This window comes from Cheilinus undulatus, linkage group 24, assembly GCF_018320785.1.
Source record: "Cheilinus undulatus linkage group 24, ASM1832078v1, whole genome shotgun sequence".
Taxonomy (NCBI): Eukaryota; Metazoa; Chordata; class Actinopteri; order Labriformes; family Labridae; genus Cheilinus; species Cheilinus undulatus.
In genome coordinates this window covers 5,866,074-5,885,995 of record NC_054888.1, presented here as the reverse complement: position 1 = coordinate 5,885,995, position 19,922 = coordinate 5,866,074, and the positions used below count along the sequence as shown (strand labels likewise).

The 19,922-nt window shown below is 39.6% G+C and overlaps 1 protein-coding gene across 11 annotated transcripts in view; it reads left to right on the top strand.

Annotated features, from left to right (window-relative positions):
• The window catches only part of kcnh7 (potassium channel, voltage gated eag related subfamily H, member 7), a 245,580-nt gene that overhangs the window by 188,499 nt on the left and 37,159 nt on the right, over window positions 1-19,922 (top strand). For all 11 annotated transcript variants that reach the window (XM_041781707.1, XM_041781705.1, XM_041781706.1 and 8 more), the window contains 4 exons: window positions 6,245-6,670; window positions 17,203-17,434; window positions 17,531-17,698; window positions 17,996-18,195. In XM_041781707.1, the coding sequence (XP_041637641.1) occupies window positions 6,245-6,670; window positions 17,203-17,434; window positions 17,531-17,698; window positions 17,996-18,195 (1,026 nt within the window). The remainder of the gene's footprint in view (window positions 1-6,244; window positions 6,671-17,202; window positions 17,435-17,530; window positions 17,699-17,995; window positions 18,196-19,922) is intronic.

Below are 19,922 nucleotides of genomic sequence, written 5' to 3'. Positions count from 1 at the left end.
GTTTTTCTCCCTTGTTTAATTTGTTGAACATGTTTGAACCTTTCTCTCCTGTTTAGTAAGCACATTGCGTGAAGGAGTATTCCTATTTTCTTGTGCTAAAACCTTCATCCAAGCATCCTTTATTAAGTTCTTTGTCCTGACTGTTAGCAGTACTTGCTGAGACAAAAACAGGACACAATGAAAAACAGTGGCTGCCTCACCAAGTTTACGATTATCAATAATTAATCGCACCAAGAGTGTTTTGACTGTAGTGTTGCAAACTACAGTGGAGCAAGATTGAAATCCAGTAATAATGTTCATCACAACATCATTTACTATCATCACAAATCATTCTCACACAGATTGAGCAGCCAATGAAGTCAGCAGATTGCTTCCCTTCTCCTCCAGCACCACTGCCGCCTGCCCTCTGTGTGCCTCCAGATGATTAATTGAAACTCTAGGGGTCTGATACGTAAAACGGCCGAGGTGTCTATCACTTGTGGCGGATAATCAGGGATACTCTTACCCCTGCCAGACAGGGTCCACAGCTCGGGCCGTAAATCTAGAGTTACTGACAGGGTTAGAGGGCGTTCTCACCTTCCCTACCTTGCCTGAGAGGCAGCACGGAGAAGATCAGAACTGTAAGTTAATGTATTCCCAGAGGTAGGACGAAGCTGCCCAGAAACACTGATAAGGTCTCGGTTTTGCATTATGCTCCATTAATGGTGTAACAGATAGAGGGCGAGGAAATTGACCCCTGTTCACACTCAAAGGCAACTTCAGCCTCAGACCGGAGCCGACCGCACTGACCTTTGTTTCTACATTGAAGTTTTTTCAGCCGTAAAGAGGGCAGGCTTGTTAATGTGGTTTTAATGGAGCTGAAAACTTGCTGCTGTAGAACTTGAGCTATATTGTTTGATGGTGTTTGTCCGCACAAACAAGTGTGTAAATTGGCACATTACTTCAGTCGTGTGGCTGTTTCATCCTGGCTTTGATACTGGCTGAGGACATTATTCACATTTTATTCCCTTCTTTTCCCTCTCTGTCTTTTTCTCCTCCTCGTTCTTGTTATACCATTTAGCCCTCAAAGGGTTGACGCCTGGGCAACACTTCTATATTTAACTAGACTGACTGGAGCTGCCAGTCATTTTCAGTCCTTCCCAGTGTGTCAGAACATAGGAAATTAAATCCAAGCTCTGTTGTGTAGATACTTGAAGCTTTTTTGAAGAGTTTTTAGCTGGTATAGATGGACTGGAGTTGAAATCTTCAAAATGAACAAACACAGCACTGGAAATGTGTCGCACAGGTTGAAAAAATTGCAACAACATGGAAATTAATGTGAGAAAAAACTACATATACAGTGTATGTGAAGAAAGACAAATACTTTCCAATATTATGAAAGTAGACCTCCAGCACAGGAATCTGAGCTCCACCTTTTTAAACTTAGAGCTCTAACAAAAGTATGTACGCCCAACTTGAATCAATTTAGAGCCAGGTGTCTGAGCCTATTTTTTATAGATGTAAAAGTAATAACATTTGAACCAAGTTTAAAGCTCTCGTGTGACTGAGCACTGCCTCCATATATTTAGAGCTCTAAAATGTACATCTCATATAAACTACTGTGAAAAAGAGCAACTAAATGGGTGTCTGAGCCCTACTTTTAAAAATGCGCAGCTGTAACGTGTTTCTGAGGTCCACTGTTGTGGCATGTTTGTCCATCATGAATCCATTTTGAACTCTAACACAGCTGTCTGAGCCTTATTATCTATGCATGTTGTCCTCAAACTTGCATTACTTTTAACATTGTAGAGCAACATGGTCTTAGTCTAACTTTGACAAATTTAAAGCTCTAACAGGGCAGTCTGAGCTCTATCTTTTTCAATTAAGAGCTCTAAAATAAGCCTCATTATTATAAGTATTAAGCTCCTAAATGATAGTTGGAGCCGAACTTTTATTAGGTGGAGCTGCAACATAAGTGTCTGAGCTCTACCTTCTTGAATTTAGAGCTCCAACAAGAGCCTGTGAGCCCAACATGAATTAACTTAGAGCTCTAACACAGGTGTCTGAGCATAATTATCTGTACATGTTGTCCTTGAACATGTATGACTTTTATCCGTGTAGAGCAACCTGATTTTAGTCTAACTTTGACAAATGCAAAGCTCTAACGTGACAGTCTCAGCCCTAACTTTTTAAATTTAGAGCCCTAAAATGAGAATCTGAACCTCATTATTATAAATAAGAGCTCCTCAATGAGCGTGGGAGTCTATCTTTTTTAAGGTGGTGCTGTAATGCAAGTGTCTGAACTCCACCTACTTTAAGTTAGAGCTCTAAAAAGAGCATGTGTGCCAAACCTGAGTCAATTTAGAGCTCTAACACAGGTGTCTGAGCCTTTTTCTTTATAGATGTAGTCCACTAACAAGCATAACTTACACACAAACATTACTTAACAAACTTGCATACTGAAAATCAAAACTCGCTTTGTCAATTTAGGGCTTGCTAAGGCAATCTAAGCTCTGCCTTTTTTAGAACTCTAACAAAGGTGTCTGAGCCTATAAATATTAAAAATGTAAACCTCTGACAGGATCTAAGCACAGCTTTTATCCACGCAGGGTTCCAGATAAGCATCTGAGCTGAATTTTTATAATTTTAAAGCATATATTGGTGTCTAGGCTCCACCTTTTCTGGTGTTTTTTTAATGTTTTGGCCCAAACTCCATCATAAAAACTCCAGAAATGCAACACATTTTTACTGAATTCAATATTAAGTTTAATTTTTCTAAATGTAAATCAAATCTCTAATCTGCTGTTTCTGAGTCCAAGCTATTGTTTGAATTGAATGGGAAACTGCTCATTAAAGTGTTGGTTCTTGGTGAATCGTAGACAAATTGTCAAACTCTGGTGGGCTTTAGATGGGTAATGTGTTGTCACAGTGTTATCTCCTGTTTCCTTGTGTTCACAATTACGGCTTGGCCTATAAATTAGCTGTCAAATGCACATTTCCCTGGATACGCTGAAAGCTACACCCGTTTGTCTTTAACTCGCTCCTCTTTAGCTTCTTCCACAACAAAACAGATTGCCACTTCTATGTGTTGTTTACTGCAAGCTGTGAAGCATTAACATTATCATAGTGACAAAACATAAAAATAAGCCATGAGGGGATCATGTTGTTTTCCCTGTCTTCCTTAGTTTAAATCTGTAAACAGTTCTCTAGACACCTGACTGTGAGGAGCACAAAGAAGCAGCAGATGTCTTGAAACCAACTCTGGATTCCTGTGAGTCAATCTGAAGCTGTGATCAAGGCATCTGAACAGACCCACTCTCTCCTGGCATTGGCTGCTGCACAGCCAGTAGAGGCAGATGGAGCATTCAGCGAGGAATCGGTCAACTAAGACAGAAATCCACGCGCCGTTTCTTCAATTTAAAACCTCTCAGATTTCCTTTAATGTCTTATTTTAAACCTTTAATGTATCTGAACGTAAACATGAAATCCTAGTGCTCCATGCCTTCATAGATCATAGATAATACCCTGAAAGTGCACAGCAAAATGAACCGGAGAAGGGGAGAAAGCTAGTGCTCATTTGCATACCGTTTGAAGCTGAGCCAAACGCACAACGAGCCTTCCATTATACCACAAGAGAGAGTTCATTTGCGCCAACTGCACATAGCTACAGTAGGTAGGTTAAATAATTAAGATGGGATCTTTTATTTACAAACAGATTGGCTGCAACATGTTAATCCAGAGCGGTTAGTGCGCCAACCAGATGACTCCTCCCAGCCTTCCCAGGAGGCCATGCATGCTGAGCGCTGCTGGCAAAGTGCAGGGTTAGCATCTTGTTTGTGACATCAACAAATAAAATGTATATAGCAGGGCACAGTTTGCAAAGAGAAAGCACATTTAGAGAGCATGAGTTGTATTTTTTACTTGTCTAATGCTTAAAGAAAGCTTTTTTAAAAAACACTCTTAGCACAGTTATTTGAAAGTCAACAGCGATTACAGACCGCCATGTGACCGTAATGAAAACAAGCATTTGAAACATCCGCTTTTAATGAAGTGGCAGCCTGATGAATAATAGATCACACTCCTCTTTGTATGTCCTTTGGTTTCTGATCGATTCCAAAGGTTATCCCATATCACAGGGTAAAAGCTTTTGACCCTCGCTATCACACAGAGGGCAGGAGGTTCTTATAACCAATTCAATTATTAACACTTCAGCGTTTTCTCACACTATACATCATCTTCTGTCTCCTGGTAGTCTCGTCTTGCTTACAGAGGTTATAAAAGGTGATCAAAATAGAGTCATTTCTTGTCTATTTTCAGTCTTTGAATCTCTGCCCTTGCATGTAATGTACTTTATGCCTTTCTCCTTTTGCATTCCCCCTTTAGAGGGACAATAATCAGCAGTGAAAGCCATAGCCTGCCTATTGAAGTGTCAGACACTTAGATGAATAGATGAATCCTCTTCCTGCACCTATAATTACCTGCAAGTCATCGAGACTCTTATCCCAAATGGGCCATGACGCTGCTGTAATATTAATGTTAAAAGCTATCGAGGTATATATGGTAACTGCAATAACAGAGATGATGATAGAGATGTCCTGGCTCACTGGATTAGATTTCATCTCTGTCTTCTATGCAAAACCCTGTTAGGATTTTATGCATGTGGTTGCTTTTCTGCAGACAATTTATGCAGATTTCTTTGTTTACTATTTTTTTTCCTGTTATAAAGCTGTGTTTTTTTTCTCCCACAGCAGCAGCTGTAATCCGATGAAATTAGTGCTTTAAAGTAGCTCACTACTGCATAGATTATATGAAAAACAATTATGCATACTCAAATTTTCAATTATTCAACAAAAAGCACTTGTTTTTCACCCTTCACTGAATAAATGAATGATTCATTTGCAGGAGTGGGGACTAAGTGCTTCAAGTAATCTACTAATGAAAACATTTTCATCTTTTCAAGGAATAATGTTAAACTGGATTAGAACTGTACAGTATATAATTCTATATAGAGTACATGCACAGTACAGTCTTGGTACTGGAGTTAAGCTCCTATAGCCTGGCTGTTTCCATATCCACAAACATGACCTTTACTTGTACAAATCTTCAGTCATATGTCATAAATGCAATTTTACATACATGTAAGCACAACATTTCAAAGGCACAGAAATCTGTTTATTGAAAAAACGATCAGAAAGTGCTGTAGCTTTTGAAGAATTAAATCTAGTTTTGAAATAGGTGCAAAGGACAGGAATAAGTCCACCAAACACTGCAGACTCCACACTGTGAGTTACGCAACTGTGTTGGCAACATCTCAGTACTGAAACATTGCCTGTCTTTTTCTTAATAATGAAAGTGATAAGTTGGCCTTTTATCAAGTTAGACTGAGTAATTATTTTCTTGGAAATAATGTATTAATTATCAAGTAACTCCTCTTAATGTTGTGGCAATTCTTTGGTGTTTGGTGGTATTTTATCAAGTAATTTCTTGGAAATAGGGTGATAATTTTCTATATAAGTTACCTGAAAATTCCCAGGTAACTACTTTATTTTCACCCACTAAATTAAAGTGAGTGCTTCCGAATCAATACTCAAATAATTTTAAGGGTTAGGCTAAAATACCACCTAATTACCAGAGAATTGCCGCAACATAACAAGGAATTACTTGATAACTAATACATTACTTCTAGGTAAATACTTATTTAATATTACTATATTTCCAGGTTATAACTTGGTTAAATGCTAGCTTATTACAAGGTAATTACCAAGGTTATAAAAGTTACGAATTTTTCATTAGTTTTATTTTTTAATTCTCATTTCCTTTTTTGTTTTTGTTTGAAATTTCAGTGTAGTTTTGCTATGTTTTTACTGCTGGTTTATACGTTTAGTTTTAAGTTTTGCAGAAATGCTTTGTTTAAGTGTAAATTTTATAAGTTTTAGTTTTAGTATTTGGGGAACATGGGATAGCTGTCAGGGGCTTCACTTTTAATTTTGTTTAATCAATTTGATGTTTGTATAAAACTCAACTTTAATGATTGATTCATTGCAGCTTAAAGAAGTTAAATGAAGATGGAATTATATAATGTTTAAGTGTCTAGTTTGTGTGTTAAAAGCCATTCTCTGTGATGTGATATAATTTGTAGAAAATTTAAATCCATAAGATGGTTGACTCTTGCAAAACTAACTTGTTAAGCGAGCTGGAAAAAACATGTCCAACTCACCTTGCCAGATGTTTTTCTTATGACTTACTTGACTGTGTTCTGCTTCAGGTTCTGTCTCTGGGCGCAGACGTGCTGCCGGAGTACAAACTCCAAACTCCCCGCATGGACAAGTGGACCATTCTTCACTACAGCCCCTTCAAAGCGGTGTGGGACTGGCTGATCCTGCTGCTGGTCATCTACACAGCCATTTTCACCCCTTACTCTGCTGCCTTCCTCCTCAACGACATCGAGGAGCAGAGGAGGCGGGAGTGTGGCTACTCCTGCTCGCCGCTAAATGTGGTGGACTTGATTGTGGACATTATGTTCATCGTGGACATTCTGATCAACTTTAGGACCACGTATGTCAACATCAATGAGGAAGTGGTGAGCCATCCAGCAAAGATAGCCATCCATTACTTTAAAGGCTGGTTCCTCATAGACATGGTGGCTGCCATCCCATTTGACCTGCTCATCTTTGGCTCAGGATCAGATGAGGTGAGTATTTTTATCATTTACCTAGTTTTCAAGGGCAGGCTATATAAATCACCAAATCAGATCAAGGTAAAAAAGCACAATACATATTTTTATTTCACAATACATTACTTTTATTGTTTATTTTTTGTATTTCTGGTTCTTACGGGTTTCTACGGCCAGGGTCAGGCTAAAATTAAAGTTTTCAGATGGTGTCTACCCCCTTCTACCTGGGGACAAAGCATAATTTTGGACCTACATGTGGTAATGGTCCATCCATTGCAAGCTGATATGTTGCTACCGTTACAGACCAAAGTCCATTCCTAATTAGAGGGAAAAAATAGAACTGAGATTGTCTTTTTCTCAGCTAAAAAAAAGAAAAAAAATCAAATGTTTGGTATACTTAGTTAAATTGTATTGTTTTGTGTCTGTAAATAATTCCTGAAAGCCTTGAAATGAACAGTTGTCTGTTAAATCCTCAGAATACGACATTAAAATGATGATTGATGATTAAAATGCGGAGCTCCTGGGAAAATTTGGCTAGACTCATTAAAAAGCAGACAACAGGCAGTGTATGAAACAGTTACCTTACAATCTGGATGGTGAAACAAGGATCGGACTGGCATGAATGGACAATCATGAGGGAGATTTTAGTGCAGATAGAAGTTTTAATTGATCCTCAGTTTGTGGAAGCACCATGAGAACTGTTTCCAACGTGTCTGAATCAAATCCCTCTGATCTGCACTAGAAAACTACAAATGATTTAACTCTGTCTCACACTGACGCACGAGTTTCTGTGCTTATATTTTAAACAGCGTGGTGCTTGTTGTTGTGACATGAAACACGGCCACAGCTCCAGCAGTCATATTTCCACGTAGTCTTCTCCAACACTTAGACTGCTAAACCAATCTGACGCTCGGCTGTCACATCTGCTTCCCTCTGCTTTCTTTTCATCAGAGCCAGACTGAAAACTCCCCCCGGCAACCCAAATCAGTTAAAAGGTCTCTGCCTCCCTAAACCACTCTGTCTGTGAGAAACTACTTTGTTCATGTATGTGTGAGAGAGATGGCTGAGTTAGTTATCTAACAGTCAGAGGGAGCGGGTAAGAGAGCAGGGACACCAAAGGACATGAATCTAAGCACGAGTCCTCTGCATTATTTAGCTAAGGTTCTCATTCTTAGATATCAGTGACTCAATTTTCAAATGAATCAAGAAATTTACGTTAAATCTACCAACACCAATTAAATCACTAAAGCAAAACAGCCTTCTTTAAGTGCAATTAAGAATTTTGGGTCCACATTTGATGTTTACAAAAACATATCATAACAAGAAAAGTAAAATGGCAGCTACATAGGTTTCTAACATCGACCATTAGCATTAGCGTTAACATGGATTGATTACTAATGACTGTTGAGTGTCACCCAAAGTTGACTGTTTCTGGCTAAAGAAGTTTCCTCTGTGTTTGCTGTTCCCCCTTTTTTATCAGGAATTGTGTAATGGGAGTATTGCTTTGTAGCACGATATTATGCTACATCACTAGCAGTTAGCTTTGCATTGTAGCTAATGTAGCTAATGATGACATTATTTGGCTACCTAAGTTTCATGAGCACTGTTGTTCTTTTTCCCGTGGTAGTTGTCTGTAGAAATTCAGTTTGGTAACAATTGAGAAAAAGCAAACGCTAAAGAACCAGTAGCTGTAGCTTTGCTTTTGTAGCCTCCACTGGAAAAGGAAAAAGGGGCATTCAAGCTAAAGCTGACTATTCAGCGCTTCTGGAGTTTCCTGAGTGCTGTTGTCCTTTTTTGATGGTTTTGCTGACTGTTTTTTAGGCAGTATAGTGCTAGCTTATGGTACAGTGCTAGCACTGCAAATATAGCTGTAAAAATAAATGCAGTATTTCCTCTTATAAAGACCGGAAGTAAAACTGCATCCAGGCTCCTTATTATGGCCAGGGCTGTGGTCAACATGCTAATTCCTGCAGCTTTCACTGCTTTTAACAGCCATGTTTTCTTGACTTGACATTAGAGATCATCCCATGTGATGCTACTCGGCCAATCCAAACCTGGAAAAATAGAGGCACTCAGAGGAGCAGTGCAGACAGGAGAGTTTACCAAAAGGCAGACAGAGCGAGTCAGAGACAATAGAGATGGTTTGATCATGAAACTCTGCGCTTGTGGTTCATTTTAATTGGCCTGCATAAATTGTAAAAATTAAATGTAAAATATTGCCTGCAGTTGAACTAAAAGCTTGTGCTTGACTGTATTGTGCTTCTTAGTTGCACCACTAAGAGGTGCTGCTGTGTTCATTCTGTGAACAAACATTTTGACAGAAAGAATATGTTTGCAGCTTTTGTCATGACAAAATTAAGACAACAACCCAAATAGTAAACATACTGTTAAGCCCAGTAGTGCTAATTTGTAATGCCTTTAATAGTAAATAAAAAAGGCTTACAGCAGTAAATATCAGCATGGCTGGCCATCAGTTCCTCACTCCCTGCCTTATCTCAGGGTCCCATATTCTAAGCATCTTGTGCCAGTCATTTTCAGGCACCAAAGTCCCTGTAAGATCCGGAGGCTTTGTGCAGTTTGGTCTGTCAGAATGCGGAAATGAGCTGTCAGCCTCTCCCCTTTCTAGTGCGTGGAAGGTCGTTCCTATCCTGACCAGGGGTGGAGCTAGTGGGGGCAAGGGCTGATCAGGGCCCCCTGAAACTGACTGGCCACCCCAAAGTCCTTAGTGCTGTATGCTGTTTTTCTTAAAGCACATTCAGTTACTGAGCATATCTTGACTGGTTTTACCAACTATAACACAAAAGGAGAGGGATATTGAAGTGGCCCAGTAAACATCCTTTAATTTTCCTCTATGTGGACCTTAGTAAAAAAGTTGGGACACCCCTCTTGCAGCAGGAAAGAACTAGCATTTTGCATTGCATGTATGGCTTTGAGAAGAAAACAGGCACTACCTTTTTGTAGGCTGCAGGAGTTCAATTAGCACTGTTGTCTTTTATTTTAAACTGCAGAGACTCATTGGGAGTTTAGCATTAGCAGATGCAACAGAGCTAGCATTTAGCATTGTATTTGTAACTTTAAGAAAAAAAAGGGTCAGTTCAGCTAAAACTGGCTGCAGGAGCTTGAAGGTACTGTGGTCCTTTTGTCTGACATAGGGTAATTATTGTTGATTGTTGTTTTGTAAGTAAAATGCTGCGCTAGCTAATGTTACAGCTTTGAGAAATACAACAGCATAATAATCCGTTTTCAGACAAGTTTTCTGCTAGTTTTTGGAACGCTTTCACCCAAAATTTATGAAAGTTCAACATGCTAACAACTTTGATTTCATTTTTTTATTTATTGTACTATTACTATGAGGCCAAACTGCTACTGGCTTTGAAATACTGAATGCTGAGGTGTAACAAACCCCAGCACACATACACAGATAACCTCCCAGGTTGTTGTGTGTGTTGAGGTCAAGGCCCTGATGTCGGCCCGTTTGCTCTGCAGAGTCATTATTTACCATTAGGTTTGTGCTCTTGTGAGGGACTCCATGGCTGCAGGCTGGCAGTGAGTGGCAGGCGTGGAAACCAGAGCAGACAGCTGAGCGACAACACCGCACCATGTACGTCCTCGTCATACAGCTCGACGACTGGTGCACTGACAGGATGTGTGTTCTCGTTACAGCTCGTGTCCAAAGCACACGGTGACAGGATGGGAACAACAAAATGTATTTTTAGTTCCTTCCAATCATGAGCCGGGACTGAAAATAACACATCCATGTACGCTTTTAGCTTCTGTCTTTAAGAAGTGTTATTTTAGCTCTTTGTGAAGAGACAGGAGCTATTTTTAGACTTCATCTCGTGCACCTTTGTTGCCTGGAAACCATCACTGACAATATGTTCGACTTTTTTCTGATTTCATTAGAAACATGGCAGCTTGAAATCTATGATTCTCAGTCAGTGAAGGATTGCAGCTCAGCAGGCTGGCATATGAAAAGAAATGATGTGCTGAATTTACCTACTGGGCTCATCAATCTCCTCTGTCATTTTCATATGAGCGTCCTGTTGTTAAAACATGGAATTATTTGCCTATCTTGTGCTCTCTCACTTGTACCTACTGTTAAGGTTATTGCAAATCATGGAGCCTTAAAATTTGCACAAACCAGAATTCAAATGTTATTTCCCTAGTGAGAGTAGAGTAGATTTATGCGCATAAACAAGTGCAACAAATAGCTTTCGAACTAAGCCAAGACTTCTCAGCTAAAATGTGTTGATGCATGAGTGATTTTACATCAGTAGGAGTGGATTTTTTTTGTTTTAGTGGTCTAAAATGCTCACTAGAGTTGGCCAGTTTGGTTGTATTGATCTTTTTCATGCTTTCAAATATGAACTTTTCCTCTGGAGCTCTTAAAACATAATTTGGTCTGGATGAATTCAACTTCTATTTTCCATCAGATTGTAAAAATTCTGCATTGTTTTTGCAGTTGGTTAACAGACTGTCCAGAAACACACTTCAAACTTTATTATCCTACAAAAAAAAAGAGCTGCTGCATTGGCAGTGCTGAACAAAGAAGAAAGAGGAGGCAGGTTCATTGTAACAAGCAGCCCCCTCAGTCTCACTTCTGCCCTGCTGTACAGCACACAGAACAGACGGAGTTGTCTTCTAAATTTTCTATTTCACCCTCTACTAAGAGAGTAATACTGTCATGTGCAGTGTGTTTGTTTTGTTTGTAGATTAGATGAATAAGCAGGACAATATTTTCAGCATTTTTTGTGACCGGTGCAGCTCTAGTGTAAAAGTTCAGACTATGTTTGAAGCTGTGCAGTCGCTATTTTCATTTTAACAAAGGCTTATGTGAGAAAGGTGCTACTAGTAGTGACAAGCCAACTGAGAATTATCACAAACTCTGCAGCTTAATGTCGCTTTTCATCCAGTCTCACTGCTTTCACTGCTGTTTTTTTTTTTTTTTTTTAATTGGTTTTTTTTTTTTTTTTGAGATTTATTTTTGGGCCTTTGAGTGCCTTTATTAGAGAGAGGAGGACAGTGGATAGACTTGGAAACAGGGAAGAGAGTGGGGAGAGACATGCGGGAAATGGTGCCACAGGCCAGATTCGAACCCGGGCCGCCCGCGTACATGGTGGGTGCCTTAGCCACTCGACTACCGGGGCTCCCCTTCACTGCTGATTTATGACAAAAACCCCCTGCTGATCTCAGAAAAAGAGACGGTTAGACATTAGCAACAAAACAAAATGGGCCTAAAGAGGCAGATTTTCCTTCATTTTCAGCTGAAACGAGAGGGAGTATTTGGCACGTAGGGGCCATAGCCCAACTCCGAAAAAGTTTGGGCTCAGTGTAAAATGTAAAGAAAACATATCAGATATCAATATCAGATGTTAAAACTGGGACATTATATAACGTAAAGAAAGATATTGGCTCATTTCGAATTTGATGGCAGCAACACATCTCAAAAAAGGCTGGAAAAGTAAGGGCTACTCATTGAAAAACAGCTGGAGAAGCATTTTTGCAACTAATAAGGCTATTTAGCAATAGGTCAGTAACATGACTAGGTATTAAAGCTTGAGTATGTAACATTCGAGGAGAACCGTGTAGAATCAACTCTACTCCCCCTCCCTTCCTGTTCTTCTCCATGTTTGGGCTCCGTAGCTCCGCCCCTCTTCTCACATACCTCCTCAGGAATGTGCACGTCTGCTGAATCCAATACTGATGGTGGCAAAGCTCTTGTGGAGTGATTTTGCTTCGCTTTTCCACTGAAATCAATGGCCAAATTACTGGTTAGAAAACACTTCATCTCAGCATGAACAAATTCTACATAGGACTGAACACCGCCGGTAACTCCGCCATTGTATCAACTTCTCACTGAGCTGAGAAGTGGAAGCACACCTACTACAGCAGCAAATAGGAACGCTCTCTCCGTCCTGAGCCATAATTGACTGCAATTACTAGCCTCCTCATTGGCTGGAGCATCGTCCCTTGCTGGTTTTCCTCAAGTGAGAGTGCAGCACTAGGAGGCGTTGCAGAAGTGTGTCATTCTTTTAGATGGCTTCAATAACAAGAGCCTGACGGGTTGTGTTGTTTTTGTGGCCGTAAAAATAAATCGCTTACTACAGCTTTAAAGAGGCAGAGTCTCTCAGAAGTAAAAATAGGCAGAGATTCGCCAATCTTAAAAAAAAAGTGCATCTTAAAGTTGTGGAATAATTTCAAGAAAATTATCTTAAACAGGAAACTGCAAAGACTGAATATATCCCACCATAAACAGTACATAATATAAAAAGATTCAGAGAATGTGGAGAATCCTCTGTGCTCGAGGGACAAGGCCAAAGATAAGTATTGGATGCTGGTGATCTTCAGGCAGAAAACTGGCATGATTCTGTTCTGGAAATCACTGCATGGGCTCAGGAACACTCAGAAACAGAAATCATTGTCTGTCAACACATTGGCCATGCCATCCACAAATGACAGTTAAAGCTGTGTCATGCAAAGAAGAAGCCATATGGGAACACGATGCAGAAACGCTGCTGCCTTCTCTGGGCCAAAGCTCATTTAAAATGAAATGAGGCGAAATGAAAAACTGTTCTGTGGTTGGATTAATCAAAATTAGAAATTCCTTTTGGAAACTACTGACACCGTATCATCTGATGGTATGGGGTTGCTTTAGTGTCTGTGGCAGCCTAAACATCTGGAAAGGCCTTATCAATGCTGAAAGGTAGAGATTTTAGAGCAACATATGCTTCCATCAAGGCAACGTCACTTTCAGGGAAGACCTTGACTATTTCAGTAACAATGCTAAACCACATACCACACCCATCACAACAGCATGGCTTCACAGTAGAAGAGTCCAGGTGCTGAACTTGACTGCCTTACAGTCCAGACTTTTCACCAAGAAAATAAAGAGAATGGAAAAATCCAGCAAAGAAGACCCAGGATTGTTGTGCAGCTAGAATCCTACATTGGACAAGAATGGGACAGCAATGCTCTCCCAAAACTTAAGTCCTTGTCTCCTCACTTCCAAGACGTTTGCAGACTTTAAATGCATTGTTACACCAGCAAATTTATAATTTAATTTTATTTGGCTGTCCTTGTCAGTGGTCAGAAGGTTGCCTCAGAGCTGTGATTGGTGTTTTAAAGTGGCTGAGATAGCCTAGAAAGCCACAGTGGCAGATGGCCAGAGGGATATTTAGCGGATATGTTTTATACAGCTGCTTCCTAATGGGAGCTTTAGCCACGCTCCTCAGCCGCAAACGCCTCAGACTTACTGTAAGTCCAGATTTTAATCAACATCCCACTGTGTGGGCCACATCAGCCTGCAGGTGCTGTGTCGTCTGACAGAGTCAAGGTAGTGCGGCGCTCTCAAAGGCCATGTTCACAGGACAATTTAGGGCTCATCTGTTTCTGTATATGATTCATTCACTGTACGCTCAGTTGTCAGAGAAAGCGCCCACTCGGCCGGATGCACAGCTGTGACTGATGGCGGTGATTTAGGGGTGAGATTGGGAGGACAGAGGCTCTTTAATTGACCCATCAGAAGCAGCTACAGCGCTCTCGCTTACCATGACGGAGATTTGCTCTTCCTCATGAATCATCTTCTCTCACAAAAAATAAAAATCCCCCAACCTTCCCTCTCTGCGTTTGAATAATCCCAGTATCTCACCTGTACATGAAACCTAAATAAGCAAGTGTGGACATGAGGAAGCACAATTACTGCAGAGTAATGATTTCCTCTGGGACATTAGGATAATTGTCAGCTGCGAAAGGGAGTGGTAGAACCTATTAGTGGTCTCTAAGTCTCACTTATTGTGTTTACGGATTGCGCAACACTAATAGATCAGGGCTTGTGTCAAGGCTGTACGCTGGCCCCTCTCTACCCAACACCCCTCACTTAGTCTGGGCATTAATTTTGCCGGACTACAACATTAGACGGAAGGATTAAAGCGCTCTGAATTAAACAGAAGACAGTGTGTACATTGTGATGGATGCATGTAAGTCTGCATTAAGTCTGTGTGTTAGGTAATGCAAAGAAGTGGTTAATTCCTTATCAGCTGGTTCAAAGCTTCTGATACTTATGTCTTCAAAAGTAATTTTACCATTTTGTCCCATGTCACCAATGCTCCTTTTTTAATAGGTGTACCATTTCAGCCTTTTTTCTATGAAAAGAAAGCTCTCAAGGGCACCAGCAGGGTTTGACGCTATTTTTTTTCCCAAGGAGCACATGTGCTCCTAAGTTAAAAAAGTTAGGAGCACATAAAGAAATTTAGGGGCACAATGAAAATTGATCAAATAATGTGTTTTCCATAATAAACATGATGCAAATTCCCATTTAAAAGCAAAATTATTTAATGAATTTGTATACAAAATGTACAGAAAGGTAAATCATCAAGTTTTGAAAAGGTATTGCCGTTTAATTTTGTCTTTAATGTTATTAATTTTTAGGCTGTCTGACAGTAATTGTGGGTACAAGAGCTCCATCTATCCTTAAACATTCTCTAGGTCCCCTGAATAATAATAATAATAATAATAATTAACTTAAGTACACTTCTATCCCTGTGCTTAAAATGGTCATTGAAGCCGACTCTAAGCAGACTCTGATATGACAGTCCCATAGTAGATCAGAAATGGTCACCTCTCCCGGACTGTCCCATCCTAGACCAGCAATGGTCGCCTTTCTAGACAGCACAGTACTAGACCAGAAATGTTCACCTCTAGTAGACAGTCCCGTACTAGTCCAGCAATGCTCTACTCTTCTAAACAGTTTAATACAAGACCAGAAATTTTCACCTCTCCTAGACAATTCAATAACTTTAGACTTTAGACAGTCCAGCGCTCGAGCAATAGCGCCTCTGCCAAGGAGCCTGATGCTCCACTAACACCTCCTTCTGCTGATATTTCCTCCTAACAAGACATCAAAAACATCAATATTCAATAACTAAAACAAAATCTAAATGAAAGGCCAGACTGTTGGTCAAGGATCTAGCACAGTATTTCTGCTCAAAGAACAGCTGGCTCATTGGCAGAGACAAATGAAGCCTGGATGTAGGGTGTCAAATCAGCTCACAAACACAGCAGGGACTCAGGGTGTCCGTGAGTGGAGGGGCTGATTAATCTCTACATTTGAGGTTGACAATTCAGCCAAAACAACTAAATTCACCGCATGAGAAATTGGGATATTATTCATGATCCAGGTTACTATTCAAGATATATAATGTTGATATCAGATATATAATGGCATGATATATAATTTAAGGAGCTTTATTGTTCAATATTATGAGTTTGAGTGAAGGTGTAGTTTATTTTTATATAATTTTTCATGTCCATGTTGAAACTGATCTGCTGGCTGTTCATAAAAGTGCCATAGTGACATTTGATCCCAAGGATTTGATTTAGAAGTGACAATTTTTGTTATTTATATTGATTTATATCTAAAAATATACATCATGTTTTGCAGTTCAGCTTAAAAAATAACTGAGATATTATTTTTGTTCCGTTTTGGCCAAATTAGTCCTGTAACTGTGTGACACACTAACAACAGGCGGTTTCCACTTTCCACTTAAAGCAGTGTACCATAGGATAGGAAAGGATATGCATGATGGGATTTATTGTGTTTTGGAGAGGTTTGTCAAGGACTCAAGTGCTGCAAACATTTAGCCGCCCAGCCGTCTTTTTCCTATATTTGAAAAACAATTCACACATAATAACTACCGAAGCAAATACCAAGACAAACAACATCTTGCACATGACCTAAAGGACACAAGCCTTGTATTTTTTTAATAGCTATAATTGAAATTTTGATTGCTGTCTACACAAATAATGTCTAAATGGGCTCTATCACTGGCTTTCGTGATCTGTGGAGCAAAAGGCAGCTGCACATAAGTCAGTGACACCCTGTTGACACTGAAGGATGTTGCTGAGACCTTGAAACATCTGTTTACACCAGCAGGAATGATCCACTGTCTCGTCTGTGAGTCTAGTATGTGAGGGATATGTGAATAAGATTAAGCATCCTTAAGCGATGTACGAGTTTGAACCTCTAATCCTGAGCTGGTCACTCCTCATGACCCTGACCTTAACCTTTGATGCTGACAGGAGACAAACAGCTTGTTCATTTTGAATGCTGGGAAATGGCTGTTGTTATTTTTATTAGTGTAAAGTGATATACCATCTCCCTGTAGGGGAAACCAGATTAGAAATATGACTGTACTATTGATTTTTAATCCAATAAATACATAAAAATCAGAGTAAAAGTAAAAACAATATGACCATAGCCACATGGCACAGAGCTGGCACCAATATGATATATAAAAGAGCTATTTTATGGACCATTTTGGAACAATTCCCAGCACAAATAGTCTGTAATACTTAAGACGTGGGTGTATGAGGAAACAGGAACATTTCCAGAATGTGCAGAAGGGCTTCATATACCCCCTGATGGTCTGGAGTTGGCTGGAGTTCTCCATATGTATGAGCCAATAGGAGGACAGGAGGAGAAAGATAAAGCCAAGGCAAAGAAAGGATTTACTGTAACCATATCCTGTTTGGTCTTCTGTTCTTCACCCTAGACCACGACTCTGATTGGTCTACTAAAGACGGCCCGCCTCCTAAGGCTTGTGCGAGTCGCCCGTAAACTGGACCGGTATTCAGAGTATGGTGCTGCCGTCCTCATGCTGCTCATGTGCATCTTTGCCCTCATCGCTCATTGGTTGGCGTGCATATGGTACGCCATTGGCAACGTGGAGAAGCCTTACCTGGAGCATAAGATCGGCTGGCTGGACAACCTAGGGGTGTCGATAGGTGATTCTCTTTGAATTTGTTTCCTAGACAAGATTTAAAGTAACATTTTTGTCCTCTTTTTCATCCAGTTTTGTTATTTATTTTTTCATCTTTCAGGGAAAAAATACAACTACAGTGACCCAAGCTCGGGGCCTTCAATCAAAGATAAGTACGTCACAGCGCTTTATTTCACCTTCAGCAGTCTGACCAGCGTGGGCTTTGGGAACGTCTCTCCTAACACCAACTCTGAGAAGATTTTTTCCATCTGTGTCATGCTCATTGGATGTGAGTGACAGCTGAGTCCCAGCACATTCAGTATTTAAAGCTGTTGTTTTTGAAACCATATTTCATCAGGGTGAATCAGAAAGAAATCTTCAAAACAACGAGGATTTTAGAGCACATAGACATTTTTAGGGTAATTTATCAGATAATGATGTAAATCTTCAGTTGTTTTAAGGCTTTAAACTTGATTGTAATTGTACTCTTATCCCCTTTTAAATGATGTAAAATAAACAAAGGAGAGGTAGGTATTGTTATATGAGCTGCACAGCTCAACCATCACTCGTATGGCTTCTCTCCCAGCTCTAATGTACGCCAGCATCTTTGGAAACGTGTCGGCCATCATCCAGCGGTTGTATTCAGGTACAGCCAGGTATCACCTCCAGATGCTACGAGTCAAAGAGTTCATCCGCTTCCACCAGATCCCAAATCCACTGAGGCAGAGGCTGGAGGAGTACTTCCAGCACGCTTGGACGTACACCAACGGCATTGACATGAATATGGTACGTGAGGGAGCGTGTGTGCCAGTGTGTTTTTTGTGCTAACCTATCTTTAAGTTTGTTGTTTCTTTATTTTCTTCTACTGTCTTTTCAAATATCATTTGTGTGAGTTGAATGTTTTTTACTACCCTGTCCCTGAAAGTTGCTCTTACCACATTGTGAGGCAATAATGCTATGTCATCAGCATAGCGCAACGTTTACTGTGTTATGTTGAGTCATAGCCACAAGTGATTGAAAGCCACAGTTGCTGTTTGAACATTCAGTAACTCTGGCTTTCTCCTCATGAAACTGTTCATGGTACTTATATAAGTTTGTCTTTTCCATGTCTGCCTCATGTCAAATGGAATGACCCCACCACTCTGGTAAGAGCAGGAGGTACATGTGTTAACACAACTAATGTGACATGAATGTTCCCCACTGGTAGATCTACATCTAGTTTGTATTAGCAGTGTTGTTAGCATTTAGTGTATGTTCTGAATAGATTTAAAGCTATTTATGCATTAGTTTGATCATTGTTCCAAACATGCATGTTATTGGAGGACATGTTCCCTCAGTGTCTTATCTGTTACACAGCTTACGGGACAAAACACCAATCAGCCATAACAGTATAAGCACCTGTGCCATCTAATGCAGTCCAGAGCAAATCTTCCTTGGTAAAGCTTCTGGTGTTTTTGTTTTTTTTTTTGTCATATTTGTCAGCATGTTCAGAAGGGCTTCACGTGACAATTTTTATTTATAAGGTCAGTAATTATACCACTAAGTACAATTTAAATCCAATACAAATAGGGAGACACATGTGTATTGTTTTATTATTATTTAGTATTACTCCTATTTATAAAGAACATGAACCGGGTTTCAAGCTATAGATCCTTACCTTTTTATATGATGCACTCCAATACGCCACCCCTACCCGCTATGAGTTTAGTGATAAATATTTAGTAGGATTATCACATATTGGATAATTTGAACAATCATCATGATGCAGTCCTATTACTTTGTAGACCCTTTGGGGAGTAGGGAATTTTCTTGCACTTAAGTGTTGCATGCATTTAGCCATCAAGTAGCATTGATAAATAAAATTAAATAAATAAATTTAAAAGCAACAACTTTCCAGTTCAATATAATATGCGAGGATAAAATATGATACAATACAAAATGATAGGATTTGTTAGGACACGATACAATTGGAGGCAAGACACTCTCTGGTCCCTTCTGGTGTGAAAATTGTCTCGAGTTCTGCCTAGTAGTATTGATGAAGAAAGATTTGTACATTTTACAGCAAACATTTTTCCATTTCAACATGATACAAAGCGATATGATGTGATGCGCTAAAATGCAATCCATGCATCAAGATGCAGTTTGATACAATACAAAACCATATGCTACAATACATCCTCTTTGGACAAATTATTTCTGTATAAAGCGCTGCACACGTTCATTATTTACTAATACTGCCACCACAACAGTATTGGTAAAAATAAAAAAGTAAGCATACAAAAATCCAGTCAAGTACAATCAATATGAAATGGTACGATACCATACAACGCAATGAATACACTACTTCATAATTTAATAAAGAAAACAAACAACGACCCAGTCCAGTATGATTTCATACAGTTTGTTACAAAATGTTATAAAATGATACATTATAATAGGGGTATGAATCTCTCCATCTCAAGACAATTCAATTTGATTCTCAATTCCCAGGCTACAATTACATTCACTGATGA